The sequence below is a fragment of the Grammomys surdaster genome, unplaced genomic scaffold, assembly GCF_004785775.1.
Source record: "Grammomys surdaster isolate TR1022 unplaced genomic scaffold, NIH_TR_1.0 126298, whole genome shotgun sequence".
Taxonomy (NCBI): domain Eukaryota; kingdom Metazoa; phylum Chordata; class Mammalia; order Rodentia; family Muridae; genus Grammomys; species Grammomys surdaster.
In genome coordinates this window covers 8427625-8449950 of record NW_021621098.1, presented here as the reverse complement: position 1 = coordinate 8449950, position 22326 = coordinate 8427625, and the positions used below count along the sequence as shown (strand labels likewise).

At 39.0% G+C, this 22326-nt stretch overlaps 1 protein-coding gene and 1 pseudogene across 1 annotated transcript in view; one reads left to right on the top strand and one right to left on the bottom strand.

Moving 5' to 3' along the window:
- Nucleotides 1–143: 143 nt before the first annotated feature.
- Nucleotides 144–646, bottom strand: LOC114614091 (annotated as a pseudogene).
- A 7555-nt stretch (nucleotides 647–8201) lies between these two features.
- Thoc1 (THO complex 1) overlaps nucleotides 8202–22326 on the top strand; it is a 37039-nt gene continuing 22914 nt past the window's right edge. Inside the window, exons 1-9 of the mRNA XM_028759502.1 lie at nucleotides 8202–8309; nucleotides 10286–10359; nucleotides 10453–10513; nucleotides 11740–11806; nucleotides 13726–13844; nucleotides 14776–14824; nucleotides 15164–15259; nucleotides 19799–19881; nucleotides 21294–21367. Coding sequence (XP_028615335.1) covers nucleotides 8256–8309; nucleotides 10286–10359; nucleotides 10453–10513; nucleotides 11740–11806; nucleotides 13726–13844; nucleotides 14776–14824; nucleotides 15164–15259; nucleotides 19799–19881; nucleotides 21294–21367 — 677 coding nt within the window. The 5' untranslated portion in view covers nucleotides 8202–8255. The remainder of the gene's footprint in view (nucleotides 8310–10285; nucleotides 10360–10452; nucleotides 10514–11739; nucleotides 11807–13725; nucleotides 13845–14775; nucleotides 14825–15163; nucleotides 15260–19798; nucleotides 19882–21293; nucleotides 21368–22326) is intronic.

Here is a 22326-nt window from a genome sequence, read left to right as displayed (position 1 = left end):
TGGGTTGGTGTTTGCTGTGGCTGGAAACGCAGAGAGGTCTTTTTTTTTTTTTTAAAGCACTAGAGCTTTATTACAAAAGGAGCTAACTGCTAGAGAGGGCCCTCTCCAGTGTCTCTGTGTCTCTTCCTTTCCAATATATATCTCCAGGGGAGGTCAATGGTCTATCATAGAAGAGGTGTCTGGGAGAATGAAGTATGGTAATATTTTTTCCAAAGTCCTCCAAATCCTTCTAGGTGCTGTTGAGAATCTTCTGGTAGAAGATGTAGGAACTTTAGCTCTCATCTCCAAGATCCTCCATATCTACATCCTGGGGAGCTTTTATCTTCTTTTGTCGTTTGGGCTGTGGCTGACTAGTCCTGGTTGACTTGGAAGGGACTTCCACTTCCATGGCTGCTTTTTCTTTCTGGGCAAGTCGGATCTGCTGCAAGAGTTTCCTGTGCTTCTTCCCAGACAGTGTGATGTTGGCACGAGCACTGGACGCCTGCTTCTTGAGGTGGTGCCTTGTAGTCAGCCCTTCGTCTATCACAGCCCCGACTACCTGGTGCTTCTGTCACCTATCCCTGCTTAGTACCCTGCGGCGCTTGAACAACTTCTTTTTCAACTCAGTCTGTCCGGGACGATTGATCTTTCCTCCCGGAGGTCCCATTGCTACACTCGGAGGCTCGCTCGCAGAGAGGTCTTCTACAGGAGATTAGATGCAGCTCTTCAGACGAAGGCCTGCTCTATTGTTCCCCACAGCAGATCGATCTCGATGAAAAGAAGCAGTCCATGGTTTTAAGGCTTTTATTGTCATGGCAGAAAGTAGGAAGAGTGTCTGGGAAGGAAAGCTTAATTGACTAAGCCCTTCAGGCCTCTAGGTACCTCGTTAAAATGGAAATCTGTCTCGAGGCTATAATGGTCATGTCCTCTACCTGTGGAGAGTCTAGGGGCGTTGCCCTTAAGTGAGTGATGGCCACAAATCTATGGAGGGCTGCGGCCTCCTGTCAGAAGCTTAGAGTCTGGGAGCATGGTGAAACACCTGCAGTCCCTCAGGATCATCTGGGGTCACCAGGGTTTCCAGCCTGTGCTGGACCAGAAATCAGGCTGCCTTTCAAGGTCCTATATGGTCATGTGCTCATTGTCACATACTAGACAGGGCCACATAGCAACTGATGAGTTCTCCTATGAGATGGATGGTGGTATTAACAGAGACACATTGTAGGAAGACATCAAGGCTAGAAAAGAAAAACTGAAATCTGTCTAGCCTGGTCTCCTTAAGTATCATCATCTTAAATGTTCAGCTTTCCCTGTCCATATCCACAGAATGAAATGTCCTCCAGATCTCACAGTTGATACATCCTCTGTGAGGGTATGCTCTAATGTATGATGTAAAACTCAAATGCCAACAACCAGAGCTCCTCCTTATCGCTCCTCCCATTGACTCCCTACATGTAGGCCTTCCAATTTGGTGTCTTGAGACTGGCCAATAGTTATGTCATTCACCCTTGGCCTAAAAGTCTGTGCCATATGGACTCAGGCTGTCTCTATAAAGTGAGCTGCTTACTTATCTGCTTCTTAGCAGAATTATCTCTCAATACTTTCCTTGACCAGTGCCAGTGACAGCAGTCCATTTTTAACCAACAGCAAGACCCTATGATCTTTCTATTTCATGCTGATAAATGGTAGGTGACAGTTAATCCTCCTGTCATGGTACATGTCTGATGTGAGTTAGGCCCTTTGGTACTCAAGTCTGGGTTTTCCCTAGCTACCTATCTTGAGAGTAACTCTAAGCAAGGATACCTAAGCACCTTCTGTAAATTGTTTAAACTCAGTAGATGGCCTCACTCCTCGAGCAACCAGCCAAAACATGACATCCTCTACAGAGCAGAGCAGAGAGACTTTCAGTGCCCATCTTTTTCTGCCTGCATTTGGGAGACACTCTTTGGGCTAGAGCTATTGCCACCTACTTCTATAGTACGGCCATAAAAACTTTTTCAATTACATTTTAGTTTAGATTAGTCCTGACCAAGCCAGCTCAGTCAGTCAACAGGTTCTCCAGAGCAGGAGTGAGGATTAAAGAGAAAAAAGACAATCAGACAACATTGCAGCATGACCCAGCCAGTTCTGAGGCTGAGGAGGGTTTTCCCCAATCCTTTTCTATACCATTTTAATTACATGCAAGTACTTAGGTCAGTTCTAGGTTGAGGAAGAAGCAAGACAATAAACACAATTAGTTAAGGAACAAGCAAGGCAATAAATAAAAGTCCCTTTATCAATCCTGTGATCACTTCTGTGATCACTGTTTCTAAGGGTTTATCAGGATGACCAAAATATCTGAGCCTAATTCCCTGTCCTAGCCCAAAGTCATATTCATGCCAGAAGCCTACTTCTTTGTTCTAGCCTAAGATTTAGATTCCTGCCTGAAATCACTTCCTTGTGATAGCCCAATGTCAGGTTCCTGCCAAGCAGCCCAAAAAGTTCTCCACAAGTCCTGACTCATAAATTGTATTTCTCCTCACTGAGAGGTTGGTGATCTTAGAATAGAAAAGTCAAGAAATCAGCAAGAGGTCTGCCACATGTTGATTTTTCTAACAATTTAGGAGTTATAAATGTTTCAAAGTACTGAGTGACTAATTTCTCTAAAATTAATTTTTAAAGTTTATCATGGTAAGCATTTGTTTCCTGAAAATCTGCTAACGGGGTATTTTTTTCAGAAGTAAATATTATTTTTAAACATAAAGTACTATTATCAAATATTACCAATATAGGCACCTGAACCTAAATACAGCAACTTAAGACAGATCCAGGGTTTGGGAGTTTACAGACAAAGAAAAGGTGTGGAAGAGTATTAGTTCCAAATGCTTATTTTTCTGCAGATTTGGGCTTGCTTATTGGATGGGAACAGTCAACCCAGGACAGATGGCAACTCCAGGTAAAAAATGTGCCCATGATTTGTTTGAGTTGTGTTATTAAATCTCTCAAGCCAAGACCACATGCCAGCAGTGCCTAGGAAAGAAATGGACACCAGCCAGACCTCCCTCCAGGGACACGAGCAGGTCCACAGTGGACAGACTCATGCCAGGCTGCATCACCCAAGCACTTCTCTGAAAAGTCCCATCGTGCCTGGGAGCTCAGGTCCCCTCAGTGCACATGCAGACATGCTGCACCAGGTACTGCGCATGTCCGAAGGCATGTCTTGGTGAAATCTATAATGGTGGCTGGAGATAGGTGATAAGACACTGTACGAACCACTCCCTCTCCTTGCCACTGAGTGGGGTTAAACACCTGGCATTCCAGAAAAATGTTGATTCAAAGTAAGGTATTTTATTTCAGAAAACAGATGTTGCAATTAATCTGGAATTTTAAAACATTTCCCAAGATCAGCAATAAACCTCACTTTTAAAGAAATAGCCGTTTTTCTTGGGGCAAACTCCTAGCTGGTCTGCTCACGTGAAGACAAGATATCCTGACCCATCCTAGAGGAACCACTGTACTCAGAGCATCAGGTAAGAACCCTCCCCCAGAACCTGAAGCCCCAGAGCTGCAGCTGGGAGCCCAGCTCACTCAGGACCCATCACTCACCAAAACCCCGCCCTCCCAAATACCACTCCCCTTTCATCCCCTTTGCCTGGTCCTTTCTGCTGCCACAGACTCCTAGCTGATCTGCAGCCCATGAAGACACAATATCCTGACCCATCCTAGAAGACCCACTGCACACAGAACAGAGGAGGATCTGCTGCACTCAGAGCAATTGAGGAAGCAGGACTCCCAGGAGCTCTAACAAGCCCAGGATCATAGCTCTGCACCCAATTCCACAACACCCAGAGGAAGCTGGACTCCCAGGAGCTCTAACACAAACAGGATCATAGGATTTCAGGATCCCAGAGGCAGCCTGACTCCCAGGAACTCTTACAGCCAGGATCTCAGGATCACAGGATCACAAAGACAGCTAGACTCTGAGGAGGTCTGACACAAGCAAGATAACAGGAGAGACAGTCTCCAGTCAGAGACAATGAGTGCAGGCAGCACTAGAGATAACCAGATGGTGAAAGGCAAGCACAAGAACATAAGCAACAGAAACCAAGGTTACCTGGCATCATCAGAACCCAGTACACCCACCGTAGCAGGTCCTGGATACCCCATCACACCAGAAAAGCAAGATTCAGATTTAAAATCACAACTCATGATGATGATAGAGGACTTTAAGAAGGATATAAATAACTCCCTTAAAGAAATACAGGCAAACACAGGTAAACAGGTAGAAGCCCTTAAAGAGGAAACACAAAAATCCCTTAAGGAATTACAAGAAAACAAAACCGAACAAGTGAAGGAATTAAACAAAACCATCCAGGATCTAAAAATGGAAGTAGAAACAATAAAGAAATCTCAAAGGGAGACTACCCTGGAGATAGACAATGTAGGAAAGAGATCAGGAGTCATAGACGCAAGCATCACCAACAGAATACAAGAGATAGAAGAGAGAATCTCAGGTGCAGAAGATACCATAGAAAATATTGACACAACTGCAAAGAAAATACAAGATGCATAAAGCTCCTAACCCAAAACATCCAGGAAATCCAGGACACAATGAGAAGACCAAACCTAAGGATAATAGGTATAAATGAGAGATCCCCAACTTAAAGGGCCAGTAAATATCTTCAACAAAATTATAGAGGAAAACTTCCCTAACCTAAAGAACTAGATGTGCATAAACATACAAGAAGCCTACAGAACGTCAAACAGACTAGACCAGAAGAGAAATACCTGCCATCACATAATAATCAAAACATCAAATGCACAAAACAAAGAAAGAATATTAAACACAGTAAGGAAAAACGGTAAAGTACCATATGAAGGCAGACCTATCAGAATTACACCAGACATCTCACCAGAGACTATAAAACCCGGAAGATCCTGGACAGATGTCATACAGAGACCCTAAGAGAACACAAATGCCAGCCCAGACTACTATACCCAGCAAAACTCTCAATTACCACAGATGGAGAAACCAAGATATTCCATGACAAAAAAAATTTACACAATACCTTTCCACAAATCCAGCCCTACAAAGGATAATAGATAGAAAATTCCAATACAAGGAGGGAAACTGCACCCTAGAAAAAGCAAGAAAGTAATCCTCCAACAAACCCAAAAGAAGATAACCACACAAAAATAATTCCACCTCTAATAACAAAAATAACAGGAAGCAACAATCATTTTTCCTTAATATCTCTTAACATCAATGGACTCAACTGCCCCAATAAAAAGACATAGACTAACGGACAAAGAAAAGGTCTGGAAAGTAAACAAGACTCAGCATTTTGCTGCATACAGGAAAAGCACTTCAGTGACAAAGTCAGACACTACCTCAAAGTAAAAGGCTGGAAAACAATTTTTCAACAAATGGTCCCAAGAAATAAGCTGGAGTAGCCATTCTAATAATGAATAAAATCAACTTTCAATGAAACTTTTCAAAAAAGATAATACTCATCAAAGAAAAAATCTGCAACGATGAACTCTCAATTCTGAATATCTATGCTCCAAATGCAAGGGTACTGACATTCATAAAAGAAACTTTACTAATGCTCAAAGCACACATTGCATCTCACACAATAATAGTGGGAGACTTCAACACCCCACTCTCAGCAATGAACAGATCATGGAAACGGAAACTAAACAGAGACACTGTGAAACTAACAGAAGTAATGAAACAAATGGATTTAACAGATATCTATAGAACATTTCATCCTAAAACAAAAGACTATACCTTATTCTCAGCACCTCATGGTACCTTCTCCAAAATTGACCGTATAATTGGTCACAAAACAGGCTTCAACAGATACAAAAAAGATTGAAATAATCCCTTGCATCTTATCAGATCAACATGTACTAAGGCTGGTCTTCAATAATAACAAAAACAATGGAAAGCCCACATACACTTGGAAACTGAACAACACTTCACTCAATGATAACTTGGGTCAAGGAAGAAATTAAAGACTTTAGAATTTAATGAAAATGAAGGCACAACATACCAAAACTTATGGGACACAATGAAAACAGTGCTAAGAGGAAAACTCATAGTTCTGAGTGCCTACAAAAAGAAACTGGAGAGAACATACACTAGCAGCTGGACAGCACAACTAAAAGCTCTAGAACAAAAAAACAAAAACAAAACAAAAAAAAGCAAATGTACCCAAGAGGAGTAGACAACAGGAAATAATCAAACTCAGGCTGAAATCAACCAAGTAGAAATAAAAAGAACATTACAAAGTATCAACAAAACTAGGACCTGATTCTTTGAGAAAATCAAGATAGATAAACCCTTAGCTAGACTAAACAGAGGGCACAGAGAAAGAATCCAAATTAATAAAATTAGAACTGAAAAGGGAGACATAACACAGCTAACCATTGAACTGATCATGGGGTTCCCAATGGACAAATGAGAGAGAAGACTGAAGGAGCTGAAGGGTTTTCGGCCCCATGAGGAGAGCAACAATACCAACCAACCAGAGCTCCCAGGGTCTAAACCACCAGCCTGGGAGCACATAGGGAGGGAACCATGCCCCCAGCTGTATATGTAGGGGAGGATGACATTGTCAAGCATAGGTGGTTGAGGAAGTCCTTGGTCCAGTGAAGGCTGGATGCCCCAGTGTGGGGGAAATCGTGGGTGGGGAGGTTGGAGTGGGAGGGTGGGTGGGGGTTCCTGGGTGGGGGGGGGCGCAAAGGGATTACATCTGAAATGTAAATAAAATATCCAATAAAAAAAAAAAGAGCCTGAGGAGAGGGTGGGACAAGGCTGACAAGGGAAGGGTAGTTCTACACAGCCCCTGCAATAGCTATGAAGATTGAGCTATCTCGGCCTTTGTTTATAGACATGAATACATAATGAAAAGGCACAAGTCTTTTTAAATTATGTGTACATGTGATCATGGGTGCCCAGAGGTCAGGTTAGATACCCCTAGAGCAGGTGTCACAGATCATTTTGAGTTGTCCAATGTAGAACTAATTTAGTCAACCAATGCTTTATACAAAAGGGTCTAAGAAACGTTTATTGAATAAACAAATGGAACTGTAATTGTGTTTTTATTGATAAGTCAATAAACTCCATCTCTTCTGTTCAGACTTTTGTATTTATAGCTTAGGTATTGTAGATGGTTATCAATTCCCTGTGGTAAAATGATAATCAGGGATCAATAAAGTATATTTCCAAATTAACAATTTTCCCAATTTTGCTTTTCTATAACCAAACTTCAATTATCTGTTGGCTAAAATAAAAAGATTGCAACCATCCTGGTAGTCATCATTGTTCACAATTTCGATTAGTGGCAAGATCCTGCAGTTAATTTTTCCTTAACTCCCTGTATTCTTACTGGCTGTGAAAATTCTCTTGCCTTTAACTTAGTACTTATTATTCTGTAGGTTAACTATAATTAGATTACTGTCATTTAGTTTCTCACTGGCCAAACTTCTCCAGAGAAAAGAGAGGCACAAGAGGTAATGATCTCCGGTTTTGCAAGGTATGCCTACAACCTGGATACAGTGCCGCTCATTTTCCAAGCAGCAATGGCTCCTGTATTCCTCAAAGGTCTTCACTACAGTACAGTTCCAGGTAAAGATATCAGTCGTAAGTATGCCGGACATAGTGACCCAACCCTGTAATCCCAGCAGTTGGGAGCCAGCCAGGCGAATTTCTGAGTTCAAGGCCAGCCTGGCCTACTTAGTTCCATACTGGCCAGAGATACATAGGGAGACCCTGCTTCAAAATAGTAACAATAAAATAACTTCATTCTTTACAACAGCTCTGTGAAACGGGTGTTATATTCCAGAACTTCAGGGTCCGTGGGCCAACGGGCTGTCAGACAAACCCGAAATCAGCCACCTCTTTGGCACTCAGACTTCCGGGAAGACCGTGGGTGGAGGTGGGGGACGTTAAGTGCCGCCGCAGTGCCACTGCTTCTTCAGGCAAGCCACTACTGCGGCTTCTCGAGAGCGCTACCTTCCGGCACAGCCCCTGAAGCGGCACCAAGCCATCATTCGCCCGCCAGGAAAACCAGCCTTGTCTGTGCCCAGGAGGAGCTGACAGTGCGAGACACCCTAGGCCGCTCCACTCCAAGTGCGGTCCCAGAGCCCGGCCTATGAGTCACAAGGCTGAGCCAGCTCATACCAAGAGAGCCTCACGGTTGGCCACTCTAGCCGCGCCCGGCCGTCTTGTTGCTCCTAATCTGACGTCATCATTGGGCGCCGCAGTACAGTGGTGGGCACACGCAACCAAGAAGATGTCTCCGACGCCGGCACTTTTCAGTTTGCCCGAAGCGCGGACGCGGTTTACGGTGAGCTGGGGGTTGGGGTGGGTGGGAGGTGGGCTGAAGGCCGTGGTTCTGACCTGGCGTTATTCTTTCCCTTATCTCTCGCTGAAAATTTCCCAGGGACTGAAGTATTTTCGCCTCTGGGTCCGCTCTTGGCCCCTTCCGGGACTGACATTAAGGGAAAGGCACACTGGCTACACGTCTGTGGGTCCTCCTCTGCCCCTCCGCTAGCGGGTCACGAAACCCCTGGCCCTTGCCGTCTTCTTGTGGGCGAGCATGGAAAGCTCACCCATAGACTAGCTCAGTCAGCTTCAGCTCATCTGCTAGCTGGGCGGAGCTGATGACTCTGGCAGGAGCCCTGAAGTCTGTTTCTGCCCCGCCTTCTACACCACCCGGTGACTAATGTAGTACTCAATTTACCCCCCTTTCGCCTTGCTCATTTCATCCAGAGGTGGATAAGGAGTTCCTAAGCGGAAAGAGACAAACTAACTACCTTGGGAAGGGTTACCAACTGGGAAGAGTTACCAGCTGCTGTTTCGTTCTTGCCTGTTTGGGAAAGGGTTGTTGAGCATTCAAGAAACATTTTGATGATGGTTTGTGTGTTAGAATAACACTAAAAATTAGTTGTTGTTTTTTTTTTTTTTTTTTTTTTTGTCTCTCGTGCATGAGCTAGAAACTAAGAAACCTCTAACCCCTCAAAGAACAAAACTGAATTGACTGACTTTTCTCGTTTTTTCTGACTTTAAATCCATGGTCCCTTTTCTGTTGCCCATCACAGCAATATATGTATGAAGAACACTGTTACAAGCTATTGGGCCCATAATCTCTTCCATTTGTATTAAGAGTATATGCACGTTTCTACTTAGATATTTAACTGTGTTTAGGTAGTTGTAATGATGCCAGAAGGAAAATTGTGAGAGAGAAAAGAGATTCTTCATAATCAGTAGTTTTCTTAACCGTTTCCTGCTTTTCAAGGTGTTTGGTTTTGAGAGATTATGCCTTGTTTATGTCATTAGAAACGTTTTTTTTTTTCTGCTACAGTAGCCCTGAAAGGAACATCTCCCTCTACCCATTTTTCTCAGTCCTGGGGCTAGAACATATCAAGCAAAGAACTCCACTACCGGAGCTGGAGAGATGGCTCAGCGGTTAAGAGCGCTGGCTGCTCTTGCAGAGGTCCTGAGTTCAATTCCCAATAACCACTTGGTGCCTCACAACCATCTGTAATGGGATCTGATGCCCTCTTCTATCATGCAAGCATAAATGCAAATGGAGTACTCACACACACATACAATACATAAATAAATCTTTTTGTTGTTGTACAGAAAACTTAGTGTACATTTTTTAACCCAGTACATTTTTTAACCCAGAGTGCTTTTTCCAGCTTGGCAATGTGAGCCACAGACTTAGGACCCAGGATATTGCCTCCCCAGTAGTGGCAGGTCTCATCATATTTGTCATAATTGGTCCTAATAGCTTCTGCCAGCATAGCCAGAGCACCCTTGTCTTCCAAGTTAACCTGTGTGAAGGCAACAGTGGTGCATGTCTTCCTGTGGACCAGGTGCCCCAGCCTGGCCTTTCCCCTTGATGATGCAGTAGGGCACCCCCATCTTTCATCACAAGACAGGCAGGAAAACCACCAGCTCAATGGGATCTACATCATGGGCAATCACCACCAGCTGAGCCTTCTTGTCCTCCACCAAGGTGGTGACTGTATTGACTCCTGCTTGGAGGACAGGTGGTTTCTTAGTTGGGACGTCCCCTCTGCCAGCAGCTTTCTTTTCAGCACGGGCCAGTAGCCTTTGCTTCTTCTCTTGCTTTGTCTTAAGCAGCTGAGTAGCTGTTTGCCTGTCCATGCCCTGGGTCAGCTGGTTAATGGCAGGAGGTACTTTCCCAGTTAAAAACATTTTTCTTTTTTTATTTTTTAGAAAGACTTATAATTGATGAATGGTAAATTTTCATAAACAGCAAAAGCTTTCTACTTGTCATTTTTATTTTTGTAGAAATCTACCAGAGAAGCCTTGAATAACAAAAATATCAAGCCATTGTTGAATGCCTTCAGTCAGTTACCTGGCAGGTAAAGTATACTGTCCATGAAAAAAGGACTTCATGAATGTTTATATTAATAGTGAACTATTTGTGAAATGAAGGTATTTTATGTTTTTAATAGTGAAAATGAAAAAAAATGTACCCTTGACCAAGCTTTCAGAGGTGTTCTGGAAGAAGAAATTGTAAGTATTTCCCCCCTTTATTTGTTAAAATTTGCTGTTAGTAGTCATGTTATTAGAAATTGCTTTATTATTAAAATGGACATTTAAACATGACGTGTTTTCTGAGCATGAGCATTCTGCCTTTTAGGAGCTGCGTTGAGTCAGGATAGTCCTAATTTAGGCTCTTGATAGCTCAGGTACAGTTTAAGGATCTGATGATAAGAAAAGTTTTGACATTGTCTTAAAGATCAAGAAGTAAAGACTGACTCAGGAAGATGCCTGAGCAAGTCAAGACACTGGCTACAGAGCTCCATGTCCTGACTTGTTGTCCTCCATACACATACAGAACACACACAGGTATACAAAATACATTTTTTAAAATTTTAAAAGTAGAGTCTCACTTTGTTATATAAACAGTAACACACTGTGTAATGGCGTAAGCGGTAATCCAAGAGTGTTAAGCATAGAGCAAGGATTCCATGTCCTCATTTTCTAGTGGGATTTTCCTCAGCTCTAAGCATACATAAATAACTAAGGCTTGTTTAGCCCTGCTGAAGAAATTTAACCATGAAGAATCTAAATATTGCCTTTAGCAGGGATCCCGAATGAAATTTTTAACATTTATTTTTGATTAAGCAGTAATTGGACCCCATGGCAGTAGATTCTCTTCTGATAGCCATAATATAATATCCCCCTGTTTTTCAGATGATTCTGGGTCAGACCAATTGATCTTTTTTTTTTTTTTCAGAGTTAATCACTTTTGTGTTATGAGGTACTGAGAAAGTCACTTTTCTTTCAGAGTTTCAGCTCTATTTGTAAGAAGAGCAGTACCATTCTGTTAGTGTTGTGTAACAATACAATGAGAACTCAGGGATGCTCACTGTTATGGTTGCCTTCCTGCAGAAGGCCCTCGGCTAAGTCCCCAGTGTTAATATGGATTCAGTCCAGGACCTGCTGTTGACTTTTACCCACAGCCTCAGAACTTCTATACCCAATAAGCTTATAACCATAGTCGTGCAAAAGTCAGTATTTCCCAAGCCTGTTGGATTTTGATTGACGCTTTACTATTTAATATACTTCTATAGTATGTATATTACTATTCATAGTTTTTCATCTTACAAAATAACTTTGTATAAGATATTTTTATTCCTGTATGTATGACTGCTTAATTTCATAGAACTTGTCTTTATTGTTAACAAATTAGTGCAAATTCTTGCTTCTAAATAAAATTGTTTCTCTATTCATAGATAAATCATTCAGCATGTGAGAACGTTTTAGCTATTATTTCTCTTGCTATTGGGGGAGTAACCGAAAGTAAGTGTTTTTCTGTTTCTTTTTAAAGTTGTTTTAGATCTGACCTGTTTTATTTAAGACTCTCGCCATACCTCTACCTCTGTCTGGTTTTGTTCATTTTTTTATGTGTGGTGCTAGACACCAAGCATAGGGCCTCATGCATGCTATTCTTACCACTGACCTACATTCACAGTTCCCTGTTCATTGTTTGACCCCTACCTTTGCAAAGAATTTATTTATGCTTATTTCTCATCTCTATTATGTCATGTATATTTGCAATTTTTTGAGTGTTTTAATCATATACAAATATGGAACATTTATTGTATGCATAGTACTAAGTTAGGATTTGGATTTCAGTGATGAGTAAATCATAATCTAGTGGGTAGTGGAGGACAAAAATGTGTGACTGTCGTACTGTGCTTTAAGTGCTATGATTAAAGTGTGAATATAATGAAGTGAAAGTGACTCTCTAAATTAAAAATTTTTTAAAACAGGAAGAATTTTAAAAAGGAAGAAGAGTTAGAATCTGTGACACATACCTATAAGCCAGCACTTGAAAGGCTGAATCAGGCCAATCAGAAATTTGAGACAAAATAAGACAAATGAAAAAAGGAAGATCTGGCCTACAAATAGGAACATGAGGGATTAAGTTTGCCAGATATAGAGAAGGAAATAGTTATATAAAGGCCAAGTTCAGCATAGCTAGAAAACTGTATGAAATGAGAATGGCAAAGGAAACGAGATGTGTGGGTTAGTTTAAAGTCCAGTGTATCATCTACTGACAGAAAAACCTGGGTAGAGGTCTATTAAAAAAACAGCAGTGGGGCACTGGAAGATAGCTCATTGGCTAAGATTACTTGCTGCTCTTGCAGAGGACCTGTATCCAGTTCCTGCATCTATGACAGGCCGCTCACAGCTACTTAGAACTCCAGCTCCATAGGATATGAAGTCCTCTTCTGGCCTCTGCAGGCACCTGCACACATAGGGTACACATACATATACTCAGACATACACACATACGTATAAAATAAATAAACCTTTTATAAAAATGTATCAGTACCAATATAAGATTAGTTTAAGAGACTTTAAACACAGGACATAGGCACATAGAGCCTGATACATGATAAGAATATTCTGAAAAATATTTAAATAAATATTTTCAGAAAGTGAAAATGAAAAGCAGTTCATCAATATTTATTAACCTTTTTGGTTCAAATTTTATTTGATTAATTTAAATAATATATGTGAAAATTGCCTTTGAACCTGTTAAGTATTACTTGTATTACATATTCTTTTGATACTTTATATCCCTAGAGCACACAAGATAAAAATGGTTTCTCAGTGTCAACGTGAGCTGTTTTGTAAATCTAACTTTCTAAATTTTCATTTACTTATTAAACTTTTGTGTAAGCTGTTTATTAGCTCAATTATTCATTCATTTATCGAGTATACTTAGATGAGTTCCCCAACAGTTTTCCTCACCCTATTCCTCAGTTTATAGTGTGTGCTTAGTTCATTAACTTGCTATATTATTTACTTAAGATTGGTGATGGCTTTACTACAAACTGAAAACTATGCCTAGAACTTTAGAAAAATGTGGACTTGTCTACTTAAGCTCCAAATAAAGGCTTAAATACAGTTTTCTGCAGGGGAAAGTCTTATTTTTGAAAGAGATTAGTAGTAGTAGTACTTTATGTTTTGTGTTTCCAGTTTGTCCATAAATACGTTTAATTCAGCTTGACACATACTTATTGAACTTATATTCAGTGTCAAACGTTCAATGGCTAAAACATTCTTTACTGACATTGATTTTAGAGGCATATAGTAACTTTGACTTTATTATTACTTTGTAATATAGCCTATCCATGGATTCTTTTTCTTGGGCTGGAAGGCAGTGTCACTAGCTTCACTAGCTTCATTGGTTTGTACCCCATTTGCAGGTGTCTGTACTGCGTCCACACCATTTGTGCTATTGGGAGATGTCTTGGACTGCCTTCCTTTGGATCAGTGTGACACAATATTCACATTTGTCGAAAAAAATGTTGCTACTTGGAAGTCAGTAAGTGCCTTGGTTTCCTTTCCTGCTAATGCTATCTCTATAGAGTTAGAATTCAGAAGATAGTTTTGTTTGTGCTTTATTTGCTAATAATTCTAATATTGGTGGTTGCCAAAACACTTGTCCCTGTGAAAGAATTATATATTATGTAAGAATCAGATATAGAGAAAATTTTGAAGTACAAAACTTAAATAATTTGAAAATACATACTTTGGTGGTGGTGGTGGTGGTGGTGGTGGTGGTGGTGGTGGTGGTGGTGGTTTTTCAAGATAGGGTTTCTCTGTGTAGTCCTGGCTGTCCTGGAACTCGCTCTGTAGATCAGGCTGGCCTCGAACTCAGTAATCCACCTGTCTCTGCCTTCCAAGTGCTGGGATTAAAGCACCACCACTGCCCAGCAAAAGTACATAATCTTAATCAGGCATAGTATTGTAAAGTTATGAGGTATAGGTAGGAAAGCTGTATTCCAAGCTAGCCTAGTCTACACAGGGAGTACCTGTCTCAAACAAATAAAGAGGACTGGGGGACAGCTTAGCAGTCTAGAGTACTTGTTACTCCTTCAGAGAACCTGGGTTTAATTCCCAGCACTCATACATGGTGGCTTACCATCATCTGTAACTCCAGTTCAAGGTAATCTGATGCCCTCTTCTAGCCTTTTTACAGACACCATACACACATGTAGTACACATACATATATACAGGAAAAATACTCATAAAATAAACGAATGTAAAACAAATTTTTAAAGATAAAGCAAACACACACAAACTTCTAGATGTTTACAAGTTATTCAATGCTATGCTGTTATATATATTCAAATGAAAATGCTTTGAAATAGACTCTTATATATTAGTACTCTTTAATATACTCATTCCTATGGCTTATTGAAGGGAGTGAGCAACTTCCAAACTATAGTAATAATTTTGGTCTTAATTTCAGAATACATTCTATTCTGCTGGCAAAAATTACTTACTGCGTATGTGCAATGGTAAGTAATTCAATATTCAATTATTGCTTTTAAAACTGTGAATGTGACCAGAAAAGTAGGTGGTTTATTATTTAACAATGAAGATGTCTTAAAAGTGGATTAGGATCTTTGTTTTTAAGTTAACAGTCTTATTTATTAAAACTCATCATTCACTTTCATTGATTTTTGTCCAAAGAACTTTGTTTCTAACTTATAGTATTTTCTTTGACAATGACTGCTACTTCCGTTTTGAGAACCCTTGCTTTAGGAAAATCCTGGACAAATAGTTTAAAATTCAGGTACGATTATAATAAATGTAAAATGATCTCTTCTGTGTTATTCATTTCTGAACATTGTTAGATCTCCTCAGAAGATTGTCTAAATCTCAGAATACAGTTTTCTGTGGAAGAATTCAGCTCTTTTTGGCCAGGCTTTTTCCTCTATCTGAGAAATCAGGTAAGTTTCAATACATTATATTCTTTTTAAGGAAATCTCTCCCAGTTTTTATTGGAGTAAAATCTGTCATAATAAGAAAACTTAACATAAAATATTGAAAGCATAGAAAGTTGCTTTATTTTCTTGTAAATTCACCAGTTCTAGATATGATATAGATAGTCTTAAATTCAAAGTTTATTAACAATGTGCTACTGAATCATAGTAATATCTATAGGTATGAACTATTCTGTCTATATTTCACTTCATAATATAAGCCTATTCTGTCTCCATTTTCTGTTACGGTAATTGCTATTTAGCCATATTTAATTCGTTTAATTTTAGAATTTTTTTAAACAAGAAAAATTGTTATTTTATACATGAGTGCTTTCCCTGCACGTGTGTATGCATACCATGCATATGTTACCCGTGGAGCTGGCATTACAGATGGCACTACATAGGCGCCATCTATGTAGTGGCTTTGTCCTCTGTAAGAGCAGCCAGTGCTCTTACCCGATTGAGTTATCTCTCCAGTCCCTATTTCACAGTGTTTTATTGTGAAATGTAACTCATTGCAAAGTATGTAACATAAATGTAATGATGAACCAAATATTTACAGAACCATTGTTTGTCTCCAAAACTGGAGCCTTCCTTCCCTGTCTTTGATCTATTCAGATATACCAGATTCAAGATGTCCTTGATTAGGCTTTTCCTTGCCTTTAATATATTATTGTGATGATTGTATTAAAACGTGATGTGCATACAGTGGTGCATGCCTATAGAAAGCTTATAGAATATGTTAATGGTGGATTTGTATGCTTTCTTTTGGTCATGCTAGGTCTAGGTTTTCTCTTTCCTAGTCATTTCTTGGTTAGTCTTAATATGTGTATACTACTTCCTTCATCTGTGGTCATTGTCCCTTAGTCTTTTCTTTAGTACAGAACTTGTCTTAGTTAGGATTTCTAATGTTGCAATAAACACCATCATCAACAATAACTTGGGGAGGTAAGGATTTATTTCAGCTTAAAACTCCATCCCACTCTATTGCTGGGAGAATTCAGGGCAAGAACTCAAGGCAGGAACCTAAAGGCAGGAAACAATACAAACTGTAGAGGAGTGCTGTATACTGGTTTGCTCCTTATGGCTTGCTCATTTTGCCTTTTTTCCCCCTTTTGAGACAAGATCTTACTATATAGTTCTGTCTGTCCTGGAGCTCACTCTGTAGACCAGGCTGGCCTTCATCTTACTGCCTCTGCCTCCTGAGTGCTAGGATTAAAAGCATGTGCTACTACTATACCTAGCTCATCAGTTTGCTTTCCTACATACTCTGATACTAGAGCAGCACAGCCAGCAGTAGCACAGCCCACAGTGGGCTCTCCCGAATCCCATCCCCTCTCCCCAATAATCACTAATTAAGAAGATACCATATATGCTTTCCTACAGGCCAATCTTAATAGAAGCATTTTCTCAACTGTGGTTCCCTTTTCTCAGATGTCTTTAGTTTATGTCAAGTTCACACGCACACACACACACACACACCAAACACACAACCAGACAAAACTGTTGTCAGACATGACATCTTTTTCATGAAATCTTAATTTTTCTTTAATCCTTGTATGAGTTCAGTGACTTTAAAATGCTAGGGTTGGTACTAAATAGATTTCATTTATAATAATCTTAATATTCTAGTCTCTCATTCTTTGTTATCCTTTTTAAACTTTTTATAAGTGTGTGTGTGTGTATGTGTGTGTGTGTGTGTGTGTGTACATGCATATATATGGAGATCAAAGGACAATTTATGTGAGTCAGTTCCCTCTTACCATGTGGGTCCTCGGAATGGAACTCATGTTATCAGACTAAGCCATTTCATGGTCCTCATCTTGTGTTCTATAGACTAATCAGATGTCTAACTTTTGAAAAATAATTTTTTCACTGCTTTTAAGATACTCTTTGATTTTACTATGATGTGTATACCTGTGGATTGCTTTTTGCCTAATGCTCTTTGGATTTTTTGACATTTTAAATTTGGATTCTTTTACTACTTTCTAAAAATTGTAGTGATTACATCTTTACATTTTATAAATTTTTTTTTTATTTTTTGCATCTCCAATTATATATCATGTATTCTTTGACTGTATCTATAGTACAACCACTTTATGCTTATCCCTGACTAGCTTACAAAATAAGTGAGATTCATACTATGGTTATTTTATTTGGGTTTGACAATTACTGGGGATAGGGGAGTGTTAATCCCTAATCTTCTCTTCTAACTGCTGGCCTGGCAATCTCCCCAGCAGTATATCCCATACTTGGTTTCTCCTGGCCATGTGCTTATCATGGTCCATTGAGGCATCCTCCTCTCCTCTTCTTCCTTCTCCACCTGGCCTCTCCTCACTCCCCTCTCTTCTCTACCCCCAACCAGGTAACTCAAAACCCACCTACCTTGAATCCCTCTAGTAATTGGCTGTAGTCAGTTTTATGTAACCAATTGTGTTAAATAAAGGAACAAGGTTTGCACAACAAAAGCTTGTAAACAAGAAAATTCACTTGCAGGCCTAGACCTTGGGTACAGAATTTACCATTACAATACATAGCAACATACCAAACCTCAACAAATATCTTGTCTTTTATTCTATCTACTTGCCTTCCTATCTGAATATTAATCTGTCTGTCTCTCTTCATTACACTCTGAATAACTTGATGTAGTTCTCATTTCTGGGAGGTCTTCTCACTTTTTAGCTTTTTACTCCCTGTTGAACTTTGTTTTCTAGTTTTTTGATCATTTCAGTATGTTATATTTTAGTGATAACTTTTTATGTTTTTGTTTTTAGCTTAGAATGTCTTGTGTTTCTAATAACTATTGTATGTTTTTTTTTTTTTTTTTTTTTTTTTTTTGAGAAGAATAGTTTTGAGTCCCAGGATGGATACCTTTCTTGAGAGAGGGTTTTCATTGCTTGTATATGGTGCCTCTAAGCTCAGGGCCTGTTACTGTCTTCATCGTCCAGAAAATTCAGCACCAGGCTACAATTTTTCACTATTGCCTAAAGATGTAGATTTGAAGATAGCTTGATAAGAGATTTCTCCATTTATTAGATTTTTCTCCCTTTCTTGACCCCAAAAACTACTAATAAAACAACTGAATTTCACAACCGATTGTGACAAGAGTTAAAAGAGTAGGATAGCTATCCGAATACCATTATGTAACATCACTATTATCTATCTCTGATATAGTTATTAACTCTAAGGAATTCACATTGCTACAGTACTCACTGCCAGCTGGAGACATTAGAATTTCGTCAGCTTGATCACTACTTCCATTTTCTATTCCAGGATCCACATTACATTTCATCTTCATGTTACCTAGTCTCTCCAGTCACAGTCCCTTGGTCTTATCTTTTGTGACTCGACACATAGGAATTGAAGTTAGGCTTTTGAAGAACACAGAGGGAACTGATGTACCTTGTTCTCAAGGCATCATTTTGAAGTTGATGTTGACATGTTAGCATTAACATGTTGATGTTGCTACTAGCAGTGTTATTATCACTCATTGCTTAGTTAAGATGGTATCTCCTATTTGTCCCTGTATATTTGGATTGCAGCTTTTCCCTTTGTAATCTGTAATGCTTATGAGGAGAGATGACATTTTGAGACAATACACAGATACTTCTTTTCTCCTAAATCTTTGTCTGCAAATATCCATCAGTGGATTTTGCCTGATACAAATATTATTAGAGCATCGTGGCAATTTTCTCACTTTTTTTTATGTTTATAAATAGTAATCCTTCCACAAAGGAAAGTTGTCTTCTCACTGGCATGCTAGTTTAGTTACCTCTTTCCAAATGAACTGTGAGTATTTTATTTATTGACTTATAATGTCATATTATCCAGACCTCCCCAGCAACAGTTTCCAGTCCCCATGCCCTAGTAATGGAATGTCCCTAGAGCTGGATCAAGATAAAGATCACCTACCCCTGAACTCCCTCATGTACTCTAAATCAGACCTGCTAGCTCACCTGGGTGTCTCTCTATCGTGGTAATGGGAGACCTCAACATACTGGACTTAGGCAGAATAAAACACTCTTTGTATTTACATACTGTTTGAGGCCAGGATATCATTCTTCAGCAAATCATGGATATTATTATTATTATTTATTTTTTCCTGTTTCTGTCACTGGAAGCTCTTTCAGATTTTCTCAGTATAGATTATTATCCAGGCTTATCTCTTTTTTCCCAAGAACCTTTCATTTCAGAATGGTAGTTAAAGCAAGATAAAAACCAGGATCTGAACCTATGATACACTTATTGTGTCTAGACACTCTCAGCAGGCAGAACAAGGAAAGCCAAATAATTTGACCATCTTTATAATATTTTAATTCATTATATTCTATCAAACTGAAATAAATGCTTTAACAAAATTCTAAATACTATATATTCTGTAGATTTGATTTGAATTTTGTGAATAAAAAGGACTAACTTAGCCTGGCACATGCCTATTTCTAACACTGAAGAGACTCACAGGCAGAAAACTGACAGTGCATTTGCATGAAAATCTCTTTTCCATAGGTCTTAATTTGCAGAGTCAGTTTAACCTGGAAAACGTCACTGTTTTCAATACAAATGAGCAGGAGAGCACCCTGGGTCAGAAGGTAAGGCTGAGAAGAAACCTTCTCACAGAGCATACTTAGAAGTTTTTCTTAAAATAGTTGATATAAATAAGGCCTTTAAATCACCAAAAATTTGAAGACCTTTAACTTCATTTACAAAATTTTATTAGTTTGTGTGTACATGTGCACAGAGACAACTCTGTGGAATTGGTCCTACCCTTCTTCCTCTGTGTGAATCTCAAGGATTGTATTTGAGTTACTAGGCTTACACAGCAGATGAATTTACCTGCTGAGAGATCTCATTTAGCCCTCCATTTTTAATATATTAAAGTAATATGCGTTATGTGTAAAAATTTTAAATAGTATTTAGAGTACAAAGGATATTCACTGTAATCAAAGTTAGATTATGTTGTTATTGAGTAGCTTGTCCTCTGTTAAAATAGATGTTAGAGAAGTTGTGCTCAGCGCTTTCATGGACATAATCATAAGGTAGTTACAGAGGGAAAGTATTTTCCTCTAAACCATTATTTATGGTTTTTACGTTTCTGTAAGCGTGTATTTCTATAACTGCTCCTAATATTCTCCATCTAATCTTATAAGACTTTTTTTTGAGTACTTATACAAAGTAATGTTGTTTAAATTAGATGATATACTATATAAAGTTCTTAAGTTCATTTTCTTTTTTAAACTGATATGTTTCAGTTTAATTACAGATTAGATTCCAGAATGGATGTACCATAATTTTTTGTCAGTAGACATTTAAATCATGTATTTTGCTTTGTTTTTTTAATTTTAAGCCAGGGTCTCACATAGCCCAAACTGCTCTTGACCTCACTGGATAGCTGGAGCTGACCTTGAGCTCTTGGTCCTCCTGCCTTATCTCCCAATGCTAGCTTGTGTTACCCTGCCCAGCTCAGATACTCTGTAGTAGTAAGAAATTGTTAACATTACAGTGAATTGTGTATATGATTACTAACCCATACACGTATCCCTTTAAGATAAGTGAAATTGCTTAGTCAAAGTGTACATGCATTTCAGATTTTGTTACTTCTCAAAAAAAGTACATCCATATGTATTACTGCCAGTGACAAGGGAAGACTGCCTGAGCATTTTCCTACAGCCTTAACACCTACATTAGCTTCTATCCTTTTTTGGTAGTAGTAGCAGTAGTAGTAGTATAGTAGTATAGTAGTATACTATTTGTTTCAGTGAGGAAAAAATATTTGCAAAATAAGGCGGGGTCTTGTGCCTTTACACATGGCCATGTTAGGTTATTGTCATACTACTCTTGGTTTCCTGTTACCCAAAATGCCCATTGCCTTAAAGATTATAGGTAACTAGGCTTCCCTAATAATAATTGTGTAACAATATATAAATTACTTAATTGTATAACATGTCATCTTTTGTTCAATGACTACTTCATGATAGAATGGATTTGGTTTTGTTTTATTCAGCATACTGAGGATAGAGAGGAAGGGATGGATGTAGAAGAAGGTGAAATGGGAGATGATGAAGCCCCCACAACTTGGTGAGTTTTTAGAGTTTAAGATTTCCTGGTTTACAGAGATAACCCTTTAATGAGATATCAAATACTGGAATGCAGATACAGACAAGAAGGGGGGAGTCATGCTTATAGGTTTTTCTTATGTTTGTTAAATAAAATAGTAAATCCCGAATCACTAGTAGGCTGTTATCAGTTGCCTTCTAAATTCTGGGCAAATACTTAACTGTTTGAGCAGCCCATCTTACACATATCCTAACCATGGCAACCTTAGCCCCTCTCTTCTCCCTTCCATGAAACTATGGGCCTAGTATTCATGGTAAGTGTACTGACTTAAAGACATGCAAATTAGAAACCTCCCTTTCTCTTTCTCTTTTTCTTATCAGTCTTTTCTTACTAAGTTCTGAGCCTTTGTTGCAGGTAATCTCTACATAGTGCTAGTTTAGAAGCAGTGATGAGAAGGGGGACCAGAAGACCAAAGTCTTCCTGGTCTATCAAAATAGTACTCTTCCATGTCTGAAACAATAGGCAGTACTGCCAGTTGTAATTGAAAGAATTTCTATAATTGCTGCCCAGAAGATCAAAAAGGGAGAGATCTTTCTGATATCCAGAATTTCAAGTTAGATCATATATTCACATAAGAAACATTTAGAAGTGATGTATCCCCAGATTTAACTCTAGTGCTTACTTGCTAGTCATATGACCTTAAACAAGTCGTTTCCTAAAACTGAGTTGTGGTTCCTCTAAAATGTAGCAGTACTGCCTACTCACTGTGGTTGTTGAAAGGATTCAGAAAGAGGATGATAAAAAGTGGTCTGCTAAGGCAATTGGTATTTTTATGGTGGTTGCTGATGAAACATACAGTAGAAAACATAAAGCACACAGAAAAGTATCTCTTTATTTTCTAGTTATTTTCTAACCATTACTCATTATTCTAGTTGTCGTTACTCTTTTTATAGAGACTGATTTGTTTACATATATCATGG